This window comes from Gnatocerus cornutus, chromosome 1, assembly GCF_029298725.1.
Source record: "Gnatocerus cornutus isolate USDA-ARS CGAHR chromosome 1, icGnaCorn1.1, whole genome shotgun sequence".
Classification (NCBI taxonomy): domain Eukaryota; kingdom Metazoa; phylum Arthropoda; class Insecta; order Coleoptera; family Tenebrionidae; genus Gnatocerus; species Gnatocerus cornutus.
Genome location: NC_142233.1, coordinates 18,161,889 through 18,184,821, shown reverse-complemented (window position 1 = coordinate 18,184,821; position 22,933 = coordinate 18,161,889). Strand labels below are relative to the sequence as shown.

Sequence of the window (22,933 nt, the reverse complement as noted above, 5' to 3'; positions counted from 1 at the left end):
AACAATGAAAAATTCCATGCCTTATCCGCACCACCCTCTCACTCCAAGGATCATTTACAATGGTAACTAACAAATTGTTGTTGCACCCACTCATTTTTCACAATCAAATTAACATTCCTTTCTTAAAATCGCCGAGTATAAAACATTGTAAACAATAAAATTATACAAAATTTTAATTAAACAAACAATATATCATAAAATGCACAGGAAGCTGAGTAGACAAATTATTTCCCGCTCAGTGAGATTCACTCTAAATTAATGATAGTTTCATCATTTTTGATTTTAAATTTAATTAATTTGCACTAATGTGCGCTGTAATTAGATCTTAATTGGGCTATTTTAAGCTTGGTAAACTCATCGGATTTTATTGAAAGCTTTATGCAACCTGTAACATCGCGGAAATGGAGGTGCGATATATAATATATATTTAATCATGGAAAAAGTGATCAAAATCGTGACTAACTGATTACAGTAACATGAGAGCACAAAATTGCCTAATTTATATTTTTTAATTTAAAAAAAATCCAAAATTATGCGCTTTTTGTTCAAATGCTTTCGGCTTATGGTTGATTAAGTTCTAGAATATAACGCTTTTTTATGACTGTCAGCTTGGCGTCGCGACGCCCAAGAAGTGAAATTCAGAGTTTTAGTGGAAACACTTGCTAACTCCTTTTTTAACGTAACTGTGATAAAAAAGTTTCTGTTTTATTTTAAATTTTATGCAAATTGTGTGGTTTAAATTTCAATATCATGACGAAACACTTGCAATTTCACAAAAATTCAAAAATCGCTAAGCATTACATTTCAAATAACAAATTTATAATATGGGCAATAGATTTTTACGGTTTTTTAGTTTAGGCCAATTTTTAATTGAAAATACAAGATAATCTCAAAAAAAATTTGTTTTGTTTCAGAATTAAGTCAAGCTGAAGCTTAAGTATTACGAAAAAGAACAACCAGACAGTAATTTCATGTCTTGTTGGACTTTTGGGTAGTGAAAAGACTGAAAAATCGCTCGTAATTAAAAATCTTAAAAGATAGATCAATCACAAAAACAATAGAATCTAATTATTATTTATGTCCATTATTTTTTGTTAAAATCAGAAAAATCTTGGTCAAAATTTTTGCAATTACACAAATCCTTTTTTTTTTTCGAAAAAAAAATCCAATTTATTTATGAAGATGGACATTGAATAATAATGAGGTATTTATTAAGTTTCATGGGTGCAATCAAGTATAAAAGTATTTAAGATTTATTGGTTATGGGCAGTAATAATTTGGCCATCAGTGCAGTCAAAACCATTAGCTATTGTCCTGACCACAAATTGATGGTAAATTTTGGAATTTTTTTTTCAATTAGCCTTTGGTTCCATTATCCTTCAAAAAGGGTTAAATTTTAGGAGTTTTTTTTCTAACATTTTTCCTGTGGTCCATGGCTTAGTTCAATAATGCAGTGCAAAGATGAAAATACAGTTCTATTATTTTCCAATGAAGAGCTATTATTTCACAACCAGCTGGACCTCTTGGTTTCGTCAAACTAGCTGATCCTTCTACAGGGTGATTTTTAAAAACGGCAGGCGTTGTAGAATTTTTATTTACGAACCGGTTTCAAAAATTTAATAAACAAATTTAATGGTTTTTAATTTACTATAAACTGATAATTTTAAAATTTTTCTAAATGTCTTAGTATCTTTTGGGCGATACTCAACTTTCTTATTTTAAATTGGCACCTACATTTTTTTTTTCATAATTTGGAAAATAATAATTTTCTTGATTCAGAAATGTGTAATATATTCTACTTTTATAAAAAATATTTTTAAAAAAATTATCAAAATTGAAAAAAATAAGCAATAAAAGTTAATAAAATCTAGGTGCATGGTGTCAAATAAAAGAATACCGTTATTGTAATGTCAAAAAGCAGCAAATAACAGAAAGGATCGGCATTTTTTTTGAAATTATTAATAACAAAAGACAATAATAATTACAAATCAGAAAAAACATCTACTTAATTTATTTAAAACACTGTTGAAACGCCATCCCGTTTTTTTCATTGCACAATTGACACCATGCACCTAGAATTTATTAACTTTTATTGCCTAAATTTTTTCATTTTTGGTATTTTTTTTAAACATTTTTTGTAAAAGTAGAACATATTAGACATTTCTGAATCAAGAAAATTAATATCTTCCAAATTACGAAAAAAAAAATATAGGTGCCAATTTAAAATAAGAAAGTTGAGTATCGCCCAAAAGATACTAAGACGTTTAGAAAAATTTTAAAATCATCAGTTTATAGGAAATTAAAAACCATTTAATTTGTTTTTAAAATTTTTGATATCGGTTCATAAATAAAAATTCTACGCCTGCCGTTTTTAAAAAATCACCCTGTATAAATTTTATATTTGCGAAAAAGTCCTAATTTCCGTTTGCCGACAATTGCTGGTTGTTAATTATAAAATTTCAGCGTAGATTTAAAGTCTAAATCGTTTTTCTACAATTACTCCTTTAATTATAAGAATATTTTGTTAAACTTTGGACGATTGTATTCAGAACAATTTATTCTACAATCAATCTATTTACAATTTTGATTCAACAACCAAAGCCAAAGTTACAGTTTTCACCCAAAATTGGTGCAGTGTAATTAATGTTAGAGAACTCATATCAACAAAACCAATATATTCAAAATTTCAATTCAAATGGTTTTCGAGTTGTGATAGGAAAATTTTACATTACAACTCGAGTATTATAGAATAATAATTAAGTAATAACGATGTAACGATTGAATTCAGTGTATAAAACAGTCCCCTAATTATATTTTTCTTCCAAAGTTCTGTGTTTTCGTACTGGAAACCTATAATTACAAGAAATTACTGTTATGGAAAGTAAAATTCGGCAGTCATTTCGTCGTTAAAAGAATCAATAAGAAGTTCCCCTTTTTAGTTAAATATTTAAGTCAATTGTCTGGAATTAACTATTCTTCATTGAATTTTTCAACTGTTTGCGTATCGTCCAAAAATACAATTAATCTATAAGATCGTCATCGGACTAATTAGAAATTGAATATTTCACGAGCGGTTATTACTAAAATATTAAGCGATGTAGTAAATGGCTGTTTAATGTGAAAATGATTAAAGTTTAATGTATTGATATTTGGGAGTTACCTTAACAGGGATGGCTGAGCTGTACATACCTGAAACAACAACATTGATTAATCATCAAATAAAATAATTGAGTAAAGTTTTCTTGGTACGCCAATGTAACGTGGAATTCTCATATAAAAAGATTTGCTAATTACAAGTCGTTACTTATGGACACGTGGGACCGAATTAATTATCAACTTGGGCGGTACGCAACTAAAGCTACACGTAGATTTCCTATCACAATGCAATTTTTCAAAAGCAATTAACTCATTAATTGCCAAACATTGGCAGCTGACAACCACAAAAAACCAAAATTGATGAGGAAGTAGTTATCTCTCGCAAATTAATTTGCATCCCAGAAATTATAAAACGCTCTAGTGCGGTTATGGCTTTGACTTTTTAAACCGTTTATAGCCACCGTACCGCAAACCCCCATAATCATAATAACCCTCAAGTGGTTGGGTCTCATCTGGCTTGAAATGAACCGTAATAAATATTCTCAATCTCTTTTCAAATATGCAATTTAAAAGCGCATTGCGGGTTATTGATGACTATTTATTTCAAATCGTGCGCAATAGTCGTAATTTTTGATCCAAAAATATTTTTTTGGACATATTTTTACACTAGGTTCCTTATGCTTCTAAGAAAAATTAGATCTGGACTTAAGTCCCACTTAGTAATAGAAACTTTCAGAAAAAATTAACAATGTTTTTACAAAAATAAAGATAATACGTTATTAGAAATCATGGCTAACAAAGATATATTAAAATTAACCCAAATTCAACACCTTTTATGGACTATTTAACCTTAAAAATAACGCCCACAAATTTCGTTGTTGTGACACCAAAAATGTGGAAATTAAACCGCGTTGAAGTTTTTTTTGTAATTTTTTTTAGCTACTCGATATAAAAATTTCTACAAATTCTCCTTTTCGCTCTAAATTTTTGTAAATCGGCACTGTAAATAAGACAATTAAGAGTGATAATCTCCACAAATTTAGTTAAAATCACTTAACAAATAAAGAAATTGCAGGATCTTAAAAAAAATTGGTGGCATTTTTATGGTCTTAAAACGAAAATTTTTAAAAATACGACTTTCAATCAAAATTTTTGCAAATTAGTCATATTACTAAAACAAACAAAAGAAACAACATGCATAAATTTCGTTCCTGTCGCACTAGAAATAACGAAATTACAGTGTTGAAAAAATTGACATTTTCAGTTGTCCAAATAAAAATTTCTAAATATTCTCCTTTTTTGGTCTAAATTTTTCTAAAACTCTTAATAAGACAGTCAAGACTTATAAACTCCACAAATTTGGTTATAGTGGCATTAAAAATGAAGAACTTACAAGTTGCTTAATTTTGGTCACTTTTTTTTTTGGTTAAAATACAAAAAATTTTTCTTCGCTCCTTGAAATCAAAATTTCTAAAAATTCTCTTTTCCGGTCTAAATTTTTCTAAATTGACGCTCTTAATAAGGCAGTTGAGTGTGATAATCTCCACAAATTTCATTAAAATCGCATAAAAAATAAAAAAATTACAGGATTAAAAAAAAAATTGGTGGAATTCTTTTGGTCTTAAAACGAAAATTTGTAAAAATTCGACTTTTTGATCTAAATTTTTGCAAATTAGTGATATCACTAAAACAAACAAAAGAAACAACATGCATAAATTTCGTTCCTGTCGCACTAAAAATAACGAAATTACAGTGTTGAAAAAATTGACATTTTCAGTTGTCCAAATAAAAATTTCTAAATATTCTCCTTTTTTGGTCTAAATTTTTCTAAAACTCTTAATAAGACAGTTAAGACTTTTAAACTTTACAAATTGGGTTATAGTGGCATTAAAAATGAAGAACTTATAAGTTGTTTAAAATTTTTGGTCACATTTTTTTTGGTTAAAACACAAAAAAATTTTCTTCACTCCTTGAAATCAAAATTTCAAAAAATTCTCTTTTCCGGTCTAAATTTTTCTAAATTGACGCTCTTAATAAGGCAGTTGAGTGTGATAATCTCCACAAATTTCGTTAAAATCGCATAAAAAATAAAAAAAATTACAGGATTAAAAAAAAAATTGGTGGCATTTTTTTTGGTCTTAAAACGAAAATTTGTAAAGATTCGACTTTTTGATTTAAATTTTTGCAAATTAGTGATTAATAAAACAAACAAAAGAAACAACATGCATAAATTTCGTTCCTGTCGCACTAGAAATAACGAAATTACAGTGTTGAAAAAAGTGACATTTTCAGTTGTCCAAATAAAAATTTCTAAATATTCTCCTTTTTTGGTCTAAATTTTTCTAAAACTCTTAATAAGACAGTCAAGACTTATAAACTTCACAAATTTGGTTATAGTGGCATTAAAAATGAAGAACTTACAAGTTGTTTAAAATTTTTGGTCACATTTTTTTTGGTTAAAACACAAAAAATTTTTCTTCACTCCTTGAAATCAAAATTTCTAAAAATTCTCTTTTCCGGTCTAAATTTTTCTAAATTGACGATCTTAATAAGGCAGTCGAGTGTGATAATCTCCACAATTTTCGTTAAAATCGCACAAAAAATAAAAAAATTACAGGATTAAAAAAAAAATTGGTGGCATTTTTTTGGTCTTTAAACGAAAATTTGTAAAAATTCGACTTTTTGATCTAAATTTTTGCAAATTAGTGATTAATAAAACAAACAAAAGAAACAACATGCAGAAATTTCGTTCCTGTCGCAGTAGAAATAACGAAATTACAGTGTTGAAAAAATTTACATTTTCAGTTGTCTAAATAAAAATTTCTAAATATACTCCTTTTTGGTTTAAATTTTTCGAAATTGGTACTAAGACTTATAAACTCCACAAATTTCCAAATGTTCCAATACACGGATTTTTTTCTTTAGTATCCCCAATTAATATAATTGCGTTTATCATCAATTTGAGTAAGTTTGGGTCAGTTGAGTAACAAAATCACCTCGAAATGAAGACCTGTAAGGAGTTGGTTTGTAAGACTGAGCAGCTGGGAAAAAATATTTATTAGATGAGACCCAACCATTTGGTATTAAAATGTAAACCCTATTTTATTTACACACTGTATCAATTTTGTCGTCGAGGCAAAAACTGTAGAATGTCATTTTTGCCAACTGCTCCGTGCAAAACCCGCAGACACACCTCGTTGACAAGTATAATTTAATTTTTAATGCGTTTTTAATAATGCCGTGTGGGAATTTAAAAATAATACAAACCACAATCTCGCAACTATAAATTATTTTTTCACTGCTAAAATGACCGTTTTCTTGGAGCACTGAATGACAGCTACAAACGAGGATCAGCATATAATGTCAATAACTCTGGTCGTGATTATTGCATTATATGGTTGTAAGACCAGTTTTAAAATTACAGTAATTTGTAACTGATTGAATATTGACTTATTAATTTATCCTTTGATGTTGTATACAGCCTTTCAGCCCACGTTGGCGATAACTTGCCACCTGCAATTATTCAGACACCTTCATTTTTATGGCGTGATGATTAAACACTTTTATTTTGAAAAGAAATTTTCCATGGCGTGTTTTTGATAACAAGAAAGAAATTTACCAGTTTCGCCAAAAATGGTAAAAGTGGCAAAGAAATTTAGACTACGGTTTCACAATAAGTGCCGTTTACTGTTTTTGAAAGGATTTTATCAACGAGTTAAAATGTCGATACGTATTAAGTATTTTATGAGGCATTTTCAGAAAAAGAAATTCAGCTAAATTGCTTATTTTATTTATTTTATAGGTTGCAAGATATAAACCTAAATATCGGAACGATTAAACTTAAATATTCAAAAAATGTAAAAGTATGTATTGATATTTTATTTAATCCAACACTTAATTATATGTATACAGGGTGTGGCAACACTTGTGTCCACCCCTAAAATCGTCTTTAATTTTAAAGATAAAATTCTAGAAATTTGCATACGCTCATAGTTGACAAAGCTGACGCAAACATTTGTTTTTTATCACGGTTTAAGAAGTATAATTTTTAACGATTTTGCGGAAATATTCGCGAATTCAACATAACTGTGATACAAATATCTAATGCAAATGTGTTTAAAATTTGCGAAAAAAACGCTGTTTTATCAAGTCAGTTTTCAAAATTATGACAGCGCAGTGGCTACTACGTTTACACCAAAAGATATATGTCATTTGTAACACAAGATGTTGACAGATGGGTGTAAACGTAGTTTCCAATTTTGACTAACTTTATGATAATTTTGAAGACAATTTGCATTGAATTTAAAATGACAACTGAGATATTTTTAACACATTTATATTGAGAAAAAATTAGGAATTGATTTCACAAACCCTCACAATTAGCTAAAAATTACATTTTTAAGGCGTCGCGACGTCAAAACGATCAGTGATAAAAAACAAATTTTCTAGAGCGTGTGCAAATTTTCAAAATTTTATCTTTAAAATTAAAGACGATTTTGGGGGTGGACACAAGTGTTGCCGGACCCTATAATTTCAAATTTCCACTATTTGTAGTTTTTGAGAAAATGTATTTGGGTTTTTACTCCTCATTTTGTATTTTTTTAACGTTCTGTTCTTTTATTCCCTTTACTATTGTTGTCCTACTGTTTCCTTAATTTTTATTTTTTTATTTCTCTTGTGTACTTATGATTTATTTACTTTTATTCTCCCGTTAATTTTTATTGTAATTGTTTTAATGTAATTTTCCATCTCACTTACAATTGATTTTGCGTACGAAAAAATTAATTTCTTGATCATATTTTTATTTTTGTTTAGATCGGTAATTACCAAGATGTTTGTTTTTATCAGTTTTGTTTCCCACCATCAAGAAACACGATTTGATTGCTTAAAAATTTTTGTCGGAAAACTTTTTTAATTTTTTTTGTTGAATCTGGAAAATTGTAATGGCCTTGTTTCTTAGTTTATATTTTTTTTATTATACCAGAGCTCATTACTATCGATCCACTCATAAAAAAGTTAAGTTGGCAGCAGTTAGTGATTTTTATCGGCAACAATTGGCAGCAAAAGCGTTTGACCTTGATGCTGTGTCATGCGTAGCAGCATTGCCAAAACTTGTTAAATCTCTATTAAAATCATTCTTTTGCAACAAATTTTAATTTAGTTATTGATTAATCCACTCAACTTTGACAACCTGTTAACCTCAAAAATCGCTACATTCAATTTTCCCCTAATTTTCTCCCCAAGGAATTGAAAGCCAGATTTACACCCAAAAATTTTCGAAAATTTACACTAGAGAGTGGACTTATAGCAATGAGCTGGACTTTACTTTTTCTCTCGTTCTTCTTCGTTGATTAATATACACAAAAGGTTTTCCATTTTTGACGTAATAGAAATTAAAAACTAACTTGATAAAACAACATTTTTTCCTCAAATTTTGAATACAATTTGCATAAAATCTAAAATGCTTTTTTATAAACTTTACTGGTTCCTGGTACTGCTAATAATAATAATGTTTATTAAAGGCAATTGAACCAATATAAATTTTTTCAAAAAAATATCAGAATAAATCACTTAATGCAACTGTTAGTTCTGAAAGGATTGCAGAACGCTCTATTAAATTAAGTCCCGTTAAATTGGTGTGAATCGTTAACAATTTTTAAAGCCCGTTTTAAAATGAGTCGATTTTGCGGGACAGATTAAAAACTGGAAATTTGATTCAACAAATCTATACGTAAAAAACTTAATTATTGGGCATCAATTGGTAGCAGCAAAAGTCTTGAATTCCAAATAGAGCTTTACGCATTTTCTTCGCCATTGTTATAACTACAACCACTTGGTTACAAACTCTTTAACGTAAATATATTACCATTCCATAAATCTCTGACAGAATAGCGTATCGTTTCCACTTATTTTACCTCTCAAAAAGTTTTTTGTTTAGCAAATCATGAATAGGTATTTTCTTGGTTCATAAATTCAAATTTACATTCAATTAAATTTTCTGCCTATTAACAGACCCCCAAGTTGTCAAGTCTACACAACTTGGCGCCAATTTCAAAAAACACAAGTTTAACATAAAATTGCAGTTTTTAGTCTCAAAGCTAAGTAAAACGGTTAAAATGGCGTTTTAGGCTTCAAAAGCGACGTTTTTTTCTGGTCGCAAACACTTTTGGCCGATCTATGGTGGCGCCATCTATCCATATTTTTGCATATTACATCAAGATACCGTTATTAGCCCCAATTTTATAATTATGGGTAAAATCAAATCGACAAACTGCTGTAATGTGCAACAATCATTGAACAACAACATCAAAAAGCAAAATGTAAATAAAGAAAATATGAACTTTTCTAAAGGATTCATAAATGATTGCAATTATTCAGTTGTTATAATTGATGAAATCAATAAATCATAAATAAAAATTAATTAACTTGTAAATTTAATGTAAAAGTGCCGTTTAAAAAAAGACTCGGCCTAAAAAGAAACACTTTTTGGCCTTGGTACACAAATAACTATTTTTCCCAAAAACTGAAAGACACTGTGAACACCCCGGTTTAAATTATTTTTCGATCTTGATACGTAAATAACCGTAATAATTATAGCATTCTTGTAACTAGTCGAATAAAATACAGGGTGATTTTTAAAAAACGGCAGGCGTTGTAGAATTTTTATTTATGAACTGATTTCAAAAATTTTAAAAACAAATTAAATGGTTTTTAATTTACTATAAACTGATAATTTTAGAATTAGAAGAAATTAATTTTCTTGATTCAGAAATGCATAATATGTTCTACTTTTAACAGAAAATATTAAAAAAAAAATTATCAAAAATGAAAAAATGTGGGCAATAAAAGTTAATAAAATCTAGGTGCGTGCTGTCAAATAACACAATACCGTTATTGTAATGTCAAAAATCAGCAAATAACAGAAAGGATCGGCATTTTTTTGAAATTATTGATAACAAAAGACAATAATAATTCCAAATCAGAAAAAACATCTACCTAATTTAATTAAAATACTGTTGAAACGCCATCCCGTTTTTTTCATTGCACAAATGACACCATGCACCTAGATTTTATTAACTTTTTTGCCTATTTTTTTCAATTTTGATAATTTTTTAAAAATATTTGTCTGTAAAAGTAGAACATATTACACATTTCTGAATCAAGAAAATCAATATCTTCCAAATTATGCCTCAACCTACAATTAAAATTAAAGTTGGAATCAAACTAACCTCAAAAAAAATATAAAAAATAAACGAATTTAAAAACAAAAAGTTAAAAACAAAGAAATCATTAATATAACCATTACAAACAAAAACTATAGGTGCCAATTTAAAATAAAAAAGTTGAATATCGCCCAAAAGACACTAAGACTTCTATCAGTTTATAGTAAATTAAAAACCATTTATCTTGTTTTTTAATTTTTGAAATGGGTTCATAAATAAAAATTCTTCAACGCCTGCCATTTTTTAAAAATCACCCTGTATGTAAAATGGGACACACGACATCGAAACATTTTTTATTTTTTATAGCGATTTTTGAACCTGCTAGGAATAGGTTTTACATCGTTTCTTGATGGTCTAGTTTCATATTACAATTTTAAAGCGACAAATAAGATCACGGAGATTTTTCTAATATGTTTTTGTCCATTCTTGCGCTTTTTCATTTGACAAGGATGGAGCTTAATATTATCAATTACCATGTTTACATGGCACAATGAGCTTTCCCAGATGTTAATTTGACCAAACTTCGACTGTCAAAGCTGCCAGTTATTTTAACGATAAAACTATAGTTTTGTTTGTCATCCAATTTACGCGTTTCCCTTTCTATGCAAATATCTCAAGAGCGCTTTTCCCTTTAAACCATCTCAAAATACGCCTCTCGGCAGTTTACAACGCTAATTTAAAGTAAATAAATCGCAGTATGTATCTAATTTCGCAATTAAGAGTAGTTTAATTAATATCCCCTCGCACATAATTGCGTTAAATTTATAGTTATTGTTAGAGAAACATTTCCTCATTGATTTCGAACGAAATTAGAAAGTCTCAACATCGCTTTAAATTCAATCTCGAGTCAGTTTTGACATCTGAACACGGGTAAGAACACGACTCCGGGACATTTAACAGGAAATTGACATGTAGGTGGTGCAGGGGCGTACTGCTGGGTCCCTTAAAATGATTTATTTTAACTGTATAAGCGACCCAATATAAATAGAAGTTTGTTGCTGACTAGTTTCATTTAAAACGAGACAAATAATTACATACGCGTATTCCCTGGTTAATTATCCGTCTGCATTATTGTTAATGATATCTGTATCTGGCTAATGGCATCAGAGAATTATTATAATTATTCAATTTTCTCCGGTACACACTGACAATTATTAAATTAGCAGAGTGGTGTACGGGGCGCGTCCAATAATTCCGGTTTTGCGTGGGTAGGCAACCAGTTATACAAAGAGTTGGGTGCGGATAAAAACTATTAATTAATCAGCGCAACACAATACATGTTTAATTTATTTCATTGGAGACTTATTATATCCATGACGATTTGCATATTGTAATTTATTTACACGAAAAATACATATTTTCACAATAAATTAACGAGTCACTCATGGTGACATTTTAATTAAAGTGTTGTTATCCCGCCACGAGTTCTTTCAAAACTTTCAGTTTGCTTAACGTGTAATCTTCTCTGTTTTATCCCAGAGATGAAAATCTTCCGTCCATTAACTCAATTATCACTCATCAAGGACCGGAATAGCACTCAGACGCATTTTCGCAGGTATTAGATCCAATTACAAGTACAAATAAAATGAAATTTCATTATACCATTAATGGTTTTTTTTCATTTCTTCAAATGTCGCACTAATTACCACTCAGAAAAATACACTCAAATCGTCTCCTTGTAATTAAAACACACCTGCTTGTCCAAGTTGAAAATATAAACACACTTTTAACCCAGATGTCTTTCTAATAACTGTCAAATTTGACAGTATTGACCACTGCCACTTTGGCACGATTTCAAAGAAACTCAAAATAATATATTTATTATGGAACAGATGAAATGGTTCGATCACATTGGCACCACGCAACTTCTGGGCGTGATAGCGGAATTAAAATGACTATTTTTTGGGGTAATTCCAAGTAATTTCAATCATCAATTATTTAGAGTACTGCACGACAACTGGGGAGGTAATAATTAATAATTTCAGTCATTTGAGTGGCGCAGATTTCATAAACCGCAATTACATGTTGAATGCATAAGTAGATGTGTCATTGCTAAGGAATCGTACTTATAACAGCTGCAGGAAGTTCTTTTTCAAAATGTTAGATTTAGTTAAATGTAACCGAATGACCTAATCTAGAGCTTTAATTTCATTAATTAACCACCAGAAATGTTAATGTGCCATCAATTCAACGTATTATATCATAATTACTAATTAAAATAATGACACAAGTGTCCTTCAAAGATCAAAAATTAAAATGTCATATGCATCAAACTGATAAGTCCTGAAAAATTACATCATAATAGTTCAACAGAAGCCATAAAAATTTATTCAATAACCGCAAAACATTCGAAATTTAAACAAACAAAAAATGATTTAAGATCAATCATAAATATTCATAGAAATTTAGCATGGCGCTTAACGTTAGTCATTTCTATTTCAAAATTAAAGAATTAAGTAAATTCCAACACAGGAATGTAATTAAATTGTTCCGTGCGATGAAAGCAGACATTAAATGTGGGCTAGACTGTACCTTTGAATCAAACATCTAAAAAAGATAATCAACCGTGAGATAGCAGCTGGTTAATTTAATTATACCTACAGCTAAAATGTTACAATAACGGCAACAAAAAAGACAAATAATCACACTGATAGCGAAACCGGACTGCGACTGAAAAACCTGCAGACATTATTTATGATGGCTATTTCTATATTTCGAATTAAAAGAGCTGATTTAATAAATTGTGGGTTTTTTATTAAATAAAGACTTGTAGGATGAAGCAATTAATAACGACTTCAATGTAAATGACTAAATTGATTGTTTTTTTTATGTGACAGTTATTTAGGACCGAAAAATTAACGTACAAGTCCTAGGGAAAACACAAAACAATAACCGACAATTAATCAGATTAAGATATGGTGTCATATTTAATGTGGGTTTGACTCAAATAATTATTTTTATTGCGTTTGATTGCCTGGAGATTATAAATCTAGCTAAAAAGATCCAAGCAATTCAAGGGAAATATTTCAATTGCACCATATTTTTATAAATACAATTTTCTTATTGACTCATTAAATTGGTAATTTTAAAACTAAATAAAAAATATTTATTTCGCTGGCTAACGCTGGCAATGTAATAAATACCGACACAAATTCCTACAATATCCAGTAAAAATTTATTGCAACTACTTATTAAGCAATATTTTTAATTATCACAATGAATAGTTGTTAAAAAAAACTGTACATATTTCTGATAGTTTCAACGTAGTTATGACTCATGGGAAATTACTTTTTTTCGAACGATTTGTTAAGTTATATTGTGGTGTTTTATACTGTTTATTTTCGCAAATGTATACAAATGTATAAAATACAACTTCTAAAAGGTCTAAATGTCAAAAATTATAAAAGTATCTATTTTTTACAAAATTTCAAATTATTTTTTTTGTAAAGTAGAGATTCAAATTTTATAAAATCTTTTTGCTATATTCATATCTAAATGTTACTGTATTCAAATAATAACTATGTATGAAATTTTAATAGATAATAATAGAGTGTTTTTTATAACGTTTTAGAAATAATTCCCTGCTTGCGATAAATGAAAAGCGGATCAGTTTGACTTCTTTAAAAATATGTCTAAAATTAGGACTAAAAATAGCTGCAAACCCGCGGAGGGTTGTATAATAGTAACCGTCACAAAAAGTACTTTTTCTGCCTAGGCAGCAAAAGTGTTTCCTTGTCAACGAGCGCTTTTCATTACTTACAACAAAATTGCCTACTTCACTGTCTAAAAACGACGAAAAAATAACGACATTTTGTGACGTTTGAAGAAAAAAGAAATAATTGACAAAATCTAAAATTGCAAGGCCGTAAAATGTATTCAATTATGAAATTGACAATGAGTGTGGAAACGTTTGTAGCACTAGTGATAAATGACGATTGTTTTATGCACATTGCAATTGAAATTGTCACTTTACGTTTACAAATAATTTGTAAAAATTTGACTTTACCCTTACTTATCTGTCAAAAGAAGTGTCCAAAACTGGACAATGATTTTTTCATGAATTGTGTTTAAACAATTTAAACTCCAACTCCAACAACTTGGTGAAGTTTTTAAGTTCACAAAATTCTTGCATTCTGAATTTTCAAGTTCGGGAATTCAGATTTCATGTTCTAGTAAAAAGATTTCCGTTTTCAACTTTCCGAATTTTCAGCAATTTAAAAAACGAAACGTGCCAATTTCCTTCATTTAGAGTAAGCTGTATTTCAAAATCACCCTGTATATAGATCTTAAAAACTTTATGGGCTCTCGAATTCTTACGTCCTTTTGAAACACTCTTTAGATTTTGAGATTTCTACTCTGGAGTTTCTCACATTTGAGTTATATTATTATATTGAGGCTAAATGTTTATACATATTTTTTCGGTTGTCAGATTTTATTAGCGCTTTTATACTTATAACAAAATTGTCTACTTTACTGTTTAAAAACGACTAAAAACAGTGACTTTTTGTGACGTTTGGAGAAAAATACTTTTACCCGGTTTACAGAAGCCATATCTCCAATTCAATTCACATTAAATGTGATAAATCATCCAATAATTATTCATTTTTGTATTTTTATAATTTACTCAGTTTCTTCAATAATGTTGTTAGGCGATATGTAACTTATTCACTACCACTTCATGATTAAAATGACCCTTTATCGTCTTGAATAATAACAATGATAAACAACTAAGAGTAAGTATGTAATTACGTAATTAAAAATAACTTTTTGTTGTGTTTTTTTTTGAAATATTTTGATATCGACGAGTAAAAACATTAATTTTAGTCCTAATATTATAATTGAAATATTCTAAAAAATTCAGATGGCATTCTATATTGTGCTGCAATGAGCGAATACAGATTAAACACGGCATAATTAAGGATTTTAATTATATAAAGTTTGTCTAATTCTCCTATTATATTTGAAAATATAATGTATCTAGTAACTTTTTTATTGTTATTAATATTCTGTTTCTACAAATTGCAAAAGCACCGCTAGAAATACTAATATTATGATGCGTGTTACATACAATATTTTTCTAAAATTTACTTCAATATATTTTTTTTAATTGGTTATCGGGTTTACGTTGTAATAAACTAATAAATGTTTCTGATGACGCTAATAGATACATAAATAGCTGCTTCCCTGTAGCTATTTATAGCGCCTAAAATGCGTCGATAAATCGACCCTAGGGAATGCAGGTCATTTGAAGTACTTAGTAATTTTTGAATTATCAATTAAACGCTTACCTGAACTTGGTCTGTCGCTATACCTCGTGCAATAAACCCAAGCAGGCCACAACATTGGTTGACTTTCAGTCTTCTTCTCCGCTTCACTCTTACTCAAATCCACAGGTCCCACAACTTTGGCCTCTTCAACAGCCGCAACTTCCGGCACAACCTTCTTCGGTTTACACTTCCTGATATTAATAGGATCCGTGATCCTCCTTCCAAAATCAGCTTTCAAAATGTTATCAATAGAAAATTTGAGACTGGCGTTATTGGCATCGTTGTTGTTCCCTTGTAACTTCTGATTGAAGAAATTTTCCGGTGACTCCGGTGTGGAAGATGCCCGGAATAAGTCAGGATCGCGTTCCGGCTTAGTGTACGCCACATAACTCGGCGAGCCCGGAACAGATTTTGTACTTGAAGGACTACTTATTCTGTTTAAAGGACTAGAAGGGCTTTTCCGCTCTGGGTCTAAGGTACTGTTTGTGATTTGCGAGATGGCATTCAAGTGACTTTCTATGTTTTTAAAAGTTAATGGTGCATTTTCCGGTGGAGGATTTTCGTTGCCGACGGATAACACTGTGTCGTCACTGCTGCAACTGTTGTGATCGATGTTGGGCGATTCTCTGTCGAAATGGTCACTAGAGTCCATAGATACGGAACCGTCAGTACTTTCGAGATTTTGCCGAGAGAAATGGTGCGGTTGAGGGACCATGTTGCTTGCCAACGCCGCCATTTTCCCACCCTCAAAGCAGCATCTTCAGTCACTCAACACCCACAATTGGTTTTTAGCGTCACGTTTTGAATTTACCACGTTTTGGGCTTAACGGTTTTTAAACTGGTGCAGTATTAGACGATTCGAATTCGATCTACACACCACGAGCTACCACGGTATTCTGACGTTTGATCACTGGGTTGGGGCGGGGTTTTGTGTGATAGGTGGGGCGATGGAGGTGTGGCTTCTTGGGGAAACGAATCACAGCACCGAAAATGAATGTTCTGGTTGAATTTGACATGTTTTATGGGTTATTTATAGTCAGAACCGCAAAGTGGGAGATTATGTAGAAGAGCTATAACTCTGTACACGCACATTTCGGTAATATTCATGTTGTTGTTATTTATTCTTTTGATTAACACGATCTTGTATTTTTTACTGTGATGTCTTGTTTTAGTACGAAATCGATTGATCGATTTTTCGCAAAGATAAAACTTCCTAAAATTACTTGATAGCTGCATATTTCAAATTGAGATGTTTGCACCGGTTTTTTAGACCAAACCAGACTTTCCTCGTTATTAACAACACTTGAAACCATCATATTACCATAATAATGTAAATTGGCCCTTTTGCGGTGGCACGACATTATTTCGTGTTTTTTTGTCTTTCATTTGCGTCGGCAGCTTTTTCCAAACGTGCCATTTGAATACATCTTCGTGTTGTTTTAGAGAAACCAGTGTTAGGTTTAAGCCGACGGCAAAGTCATTTTTCAAAAACGAATGTAAACTATTAGTTAACAAATTTGATTGAGAATTAATTCCCGACACGAATTAACTTTATGTTAATGATTTAGCATGTTGCAGTTGTTGATTTTCTAATTTGACACGTGTTGATGTGGAAATTAGATAAGGCTATTTATCATGATAATTCTGTTGCTGATGGCTTGATGCACAAAATAAACTCGCAGAAAAATTAATATTTTGTAAATCTGGGATTCTTTATTAATATCGATTTTGCCAAAAAAACACTTTTTTTTTTCGATGTATCATTAAAAATCGATGATTGTGGTTTCGATGTAAAGTGCAGCTCATTGCTAGTAAATTTTCGAAAATTTTTGGGTGTAAATCAGGCTTAGGGAGAAAGTTAGGGGAAAATTGAATGTAGCGATTTTTGAGGTTAACACGTTGCCAAAGTTGAGTGTATTAATCAATAGCTAATTAAAAATTTGTTGCAAAAGAATGATTTTAACAGAGATTTAACATGTTTTAGCAATGTTGTGCAAGACGATTAGCTACTACGCATGCTACAGTCGCGTCAAGGCCAAACACTTTTGTTGCCAACTGTTACAGATGAAAATCGCTGCTGCCAACTTAATTTTTTAACAAGTGGGCCGATAGTTATGAACTCTGGTATATGCATGTTATTTTACACTCTTGATTTTGGTGATATTTCGTTTGGTTGGTTGTCAACGTATATTTTAGAATTTTGTTTATTCTTATTAATCTCGAATTTCTTGTTTTTTTATAATTTATTTACTTATTATTTTGTTGATTTTTTTATTTACTATTTTTTAAAATCGATGTTTTCTCCGATGTAGAAATTTTGCTCTTGTTGAAATTGAGTTCAATATGTTCCCCGATTTAATATTTTTAAGTATTCAAAAAATTGTTGTTGTAGCCAAAAACTTTCCTCCATCCATGTCTACATTTAATTTTCTTCATAATCTTAAAAAGTAGTTAAAATTTTATTTTTCTAGGGATGAATTCTAAATAAATGTTTTTTCAACAAATACCTACCAACCTCAGTGTACATTAAATATTGGAACATCGAGTAAAAAAAATCGATGTTGAACTCAATTTCAACAAGAGCACAATTACATCGATCTCCAATACATCGAAAAAAACATCGATTTTGAAAAAAAAGTAAATAAAAAACTCAATATAGCATAGTTTATTGTGAAAAACAAAAATAAATAAAATTCTTAATAAAGCAACAAAATAATAAGCAAATACGAGAAAAACAAAAATAAATAAATATCTTAAGTAATAAGCAATAATAAGTAAATAAATTATAAAAAATAATTAGAATAAACAAAATTCTAAAATATAACTTCCTTCAATTAAATTTCATCAGTCTTCTTTATAAATATGACCAAAATCAAGAGTGTAAAATAAAATACATACATCGAAACCGCAATCGTCGATTTATAATGATACATCGAAAATAAAAATATATGTATTAAAATCGATGTTTTTTTGGCAAAATCAATATAAATAAAAAATCGATATAAAAGTCCCAGATTTAACAAGAACACAATTACATCGATCTCCAAGACATCGAAAAAAACATCGATTTTGAAAAATAGTAAATAAAAAACTCAATATAGCATAGTTTATTGTGAAAAACAAAAATAGATAAAATTCTTAATAAAGCAACAAAATAATAAACAAACACGAGAAAAACAAAAATAAATAAAAACTTTAAGTTATAAACAAAATAATAAGTAAAGAAATTATTAAAAAAAAATAACAAATTCGAGATTAATAACAATAAACAAAATTCTAAAATATAACTCCCTTCAATTAAATTTCAGTCTTCTTTATAAATATCACCAAAATCAAGAGTGTAAAATAAAATACATACATCGAAACCGCAATCATCGATTTTTAATGATACATCGAAAATAAAAATATATGTATAAAAAATCGATGTTTTTTTGGCAAAATCAATATTAATAAAAAAAATCGATATAAAAGTCCCAGATTTAACAAGAACACAATTACATCGATCTCCAATCCATCGGAGAAAACATCGATTTTGAAAAATATTAAATAAAAAACTCAATTTAGCATAGTTTATTGTGAAAAACAAAAATAAATAAAAAAACCTAGTAATAAACAAAATAAAAGTGTAAAATAAAATACATACATCGATGGTTAATGATACATTGAAAATAAAAATATATGTATTAAAAATCGATGTTTTTTGGCGAAATCGATATTAATAAAAAAATCGATGTAAAAGTACAATAATTAATTGTCAGAAAAAAAAATATAAATAAAAGTATAATTGGCAAGAAGAACTTCATTGCTGGTGTGCATCTTATTACCATAATATTTTGAATTCTTGTAATCTTAAAGCTTTGATATTTACAACACGGTGTTGTCAGAGTTTGTTCAAGAAGTTAGACAGTAAATTAAATGGTGTTTTTAGCATATGAATGATACCACCTGCATACCATCGATCTATCTCAAACCACCCAAGCTCAAGCATGCACAAACGGTGTTTGAGAGCGTCATGGTGTTGCAACTGTAAATACCCCATTAATGCAATTATGCAAGCTCATAATGCAACACAATGACATCTTTATAGCTGTTCGAACTAAACGTAATCCATATAAGTTCTCTGGACGCTATCTTGGAACGATTTACGCTCAGATTAGTCCATATCGCAATTAAAAACTCTCACTATAAGAATTCCGGTTGCAATAATCACCGGTTTATAGTGAAAAGAAAATAAAAAAATGTTACCTTTCCCAGAAAAATCGTCCGCGCATTTTCTCTATTGCTGTAATTTTATCTCTAACCGTCATTTCATTCATTAAAACGGCACACAAGGTCCGCTTTTTCTGCAAACTTTTGCCTTGGTGCAGTTTCAAAGAAACTCGTTTATAGAGCTGACGCACGCTAGATTTTTATAATTTTACGGCTTCTGCGAATATTTAACGCAATAATCTTTTTTAAATGACTTGTATGTGTATAGTTAAGTGCAATTTTATTTCAACTGATGATGATGCTCCTTTTGATCAGACTCTTTTGTTGGAATAAAATGATTTGATGTTGACGCAATTCGCCGCCACTGAGTCTGGAACATACTAATTTGATAAGCCAAGCGGGGTGTCTCCGACTTCATTAATCGGAAATCTTGGACGTATTATGGGATGTCAAATTGATGCAGCTGCTGCTGGGAAATTAATGCAACCGAAGACTGCCTTCACAATAAAGTAAATCTATAACGAGACTTTTTCAAAAAAGTCCCATTTTTCTAACAGGAAACGAAAATTCATTTCTAGATAATAATTTATTCATGAATATTTTATTGCATCTAGTAAATTAAGTGTCTTCATAGAAACATGTTGTATAACACCATAAAAGTCTGCCGTTATATTCATGTATGTTCTCTGAAAATAACCTGTCAAATGATTTGTATTAGAAAACATTGTGGTGCTATCGGTATGCCAATCAAAATTTTTAGAATTTCACAAATGATTGAAACGACGGCATCTAAGCCGGTTGACAGTTTTTCGCCAGTTTTATTTTGAATAATTGAAGAAACAATGACAAAATGATGAAAAGTCATCGTTGACATGACTCCAACAGGACTACCACAACATTTCAAAATCTGAAGCTTGTTGACAGCGAAAAAAAAAGAAAATTTACTGTAAAATTTTAAAATATTTTGGTATCACTGGAAAAAACAAGTGAAAAGTGACATTTCTCACGTAGCTCGAAAATAACCTCAAATGGATTTAAGCGTCAATTAAAAGAAAGTTATCGCCTGCTCGATTTTTGTTGTTATTCACCCAATATCTAGGAGGTTGCTAAGAAACAAAAATGTGTAGTTTCAAACCACGTTGCCAGATCAGACAAAAATAAACTTCTCGCTTCGTATTCATTAATGAATTAATACGATTAAACTACCCAACTTCGCGACCTAAAGCAACATCGCAATCTTCCCCTGCATTACAACCGGCAACGTTGCCTAGGGAGTTTTTTGGTGAGAAAATAATTGTCAAATTTTTTGGTACTCTAGGGGATTACCCAATTCCCCTGTCAAGGTGGTGCGCCACTTTCCAAACACTCTGTATCTGTGGTATTGATAGTTTTTATAATCTACTAAAGTCTAGCTCATTACTATCAGTCCACTCTCCTGTGTAAATTTTCGAAAATTTTTGGGTGTAAATCAGGCTTTCCAATCTTTAGGGAGAAAATCAGGGGAAAATTGAATGTAGCGATTTTTGAGGTTAACACGTTGTCGAAGTTGAGTGTATTAATCAATAATTAATTAAAAACAATTCTGAAATGTTTCAATAGAGATTTAATAAGTTTTGGCAACCTTGCGTAAGACGATTAGCTTCTACGCATGCCACAGTTGCGTCAAGGTCAAATGCTTTTGCTGCCAATTGTTGCCGATAAAAATTACTAGGGGCTGCTGCCAACTTAACTTTTTAATGAGTGGATAGTAATGAGCTCTGGTATCGATGATCCATAACACACACATCGGCATATCAACAGTGACATCACTGCATAGTGATTATTGATTAATATTTAACCTCAAACTATCAAAGTGATATTTATGACATAACAAAGTAAACTAATTTAAAATTAATTTTAAATTTGTAATTACCTACTTGTGTTCGCAAGAAACCACCAACACCGCAATCTTCCCCTGCATTACAACCGGCAACGTCGCCTAGGGAGATTTTTGGTGAGAAAATAGTTGTCAAATTTTTGACATTTCTGAAAATTATGCAGTTTTTCCGTTAAAAACGTTTCTTTTGCAGCCTGTTGGCTTGCAAATCAAAGGATTTAATAGTGGAAAGACTCGGCACAGTCTGAAAGGCCGTTTTGTGTAATCAAATTGTCAATTAGGCAGCTAACCTATTTGATTTTATCACCAAAAAGTCACCATCGACGACGTTGCCGGTTGTAAAGTGCTTTTTTAAAAAAACGGACTTTACAAATAGAAACTGTTATCGAGTTATCGTATACCTATTGACTTATTTTTTTATTTAGTTTATTATTATTAGTTAGTATAAAAACCTTAAATGAACAAAGCTGAGACACTTTCAATTTCAACTTTCATTTTCATGATCCAATCCGACATCTAATAAACTGATTAGGTACAATGAAAAATGTGCCAACAGCAATTCAAACAAGACATAACTCAACTGGCAACATGTTTATGTAAATCAGCAACGCAGCCGTCTTCTAATAACATTTACCATAACCACGAACATAATCCGTAACAAATCGTAGAGAAACTAAGCCATACAAGTACAAAGGAAGGACAATATATCAATTGGCGCGCTTGTATTTTTAATAAATCTCAACATACTAACCGAATTGACACCTCTCCCACTTTAGTCGTGTGAACTCCGCCTTAATCTGCCCCTTCTCCATATATCCCCACTATTTTTTGTCGCCCCTTGTAAAACTCCGCCTCATTGGTGGGAGGGGCGTGAGAACCAATCACTGCAGCGACGTGTGTGGTCCTCAGATCTTCATTACATCTTCTGTTGCCAATTTAACGATTCGAAACGCGGTAGGCGATGGATGCATTATTCTTCTTATGTTTTAGAGAGAGATGGAGGGAAATATGCGGCTGGGGCTCAATGTAATTAAACCGATTGTATGTGTAAATTTGATATTTTCTTATTACCATTCATAGAAAGACCATCCATCATGGTAATAATTACGAGGTAATGGGACGCCTTGTGTGGTAAAGATATCTTCTTCATGGCAAGTTTACATTTTAGAAGGCCCCTTCATCGACGCAAATAATTCTCGCTGTAATTTGCTCGAACTAAAGTGAAACGTGTAATTAAAAGAAAATGCTTTGAATGACAGCAA

General features: G+C 30.4%; 1 protein-coding gene across 1 annotated transcript in view; it reads right to left on the bottom strand.

Moving 5' to 3' along the window:
- Window positions 1-16,483, bottom strand: part of LOC148180744 (homeobox protein invected-like) — a 111,076-nt gene extending 94,593 nt beyond the window's left edge. The window contains exon 1 of the mRNA XM_088045583.1: window positions 15,608-16,483. Within this exon, the coding sequence (XP_087901709.1) occupies window positions 15,608-16,322 (715 nt within the window). The 5' untranslated portion in view covers window positions 16,323-16,483. The remainder of the gene's footprint in view (window positions 1-15,607) is intronic.
- Window positions 16,484-22,933: the final 6,450 nt, after the last annotated feature.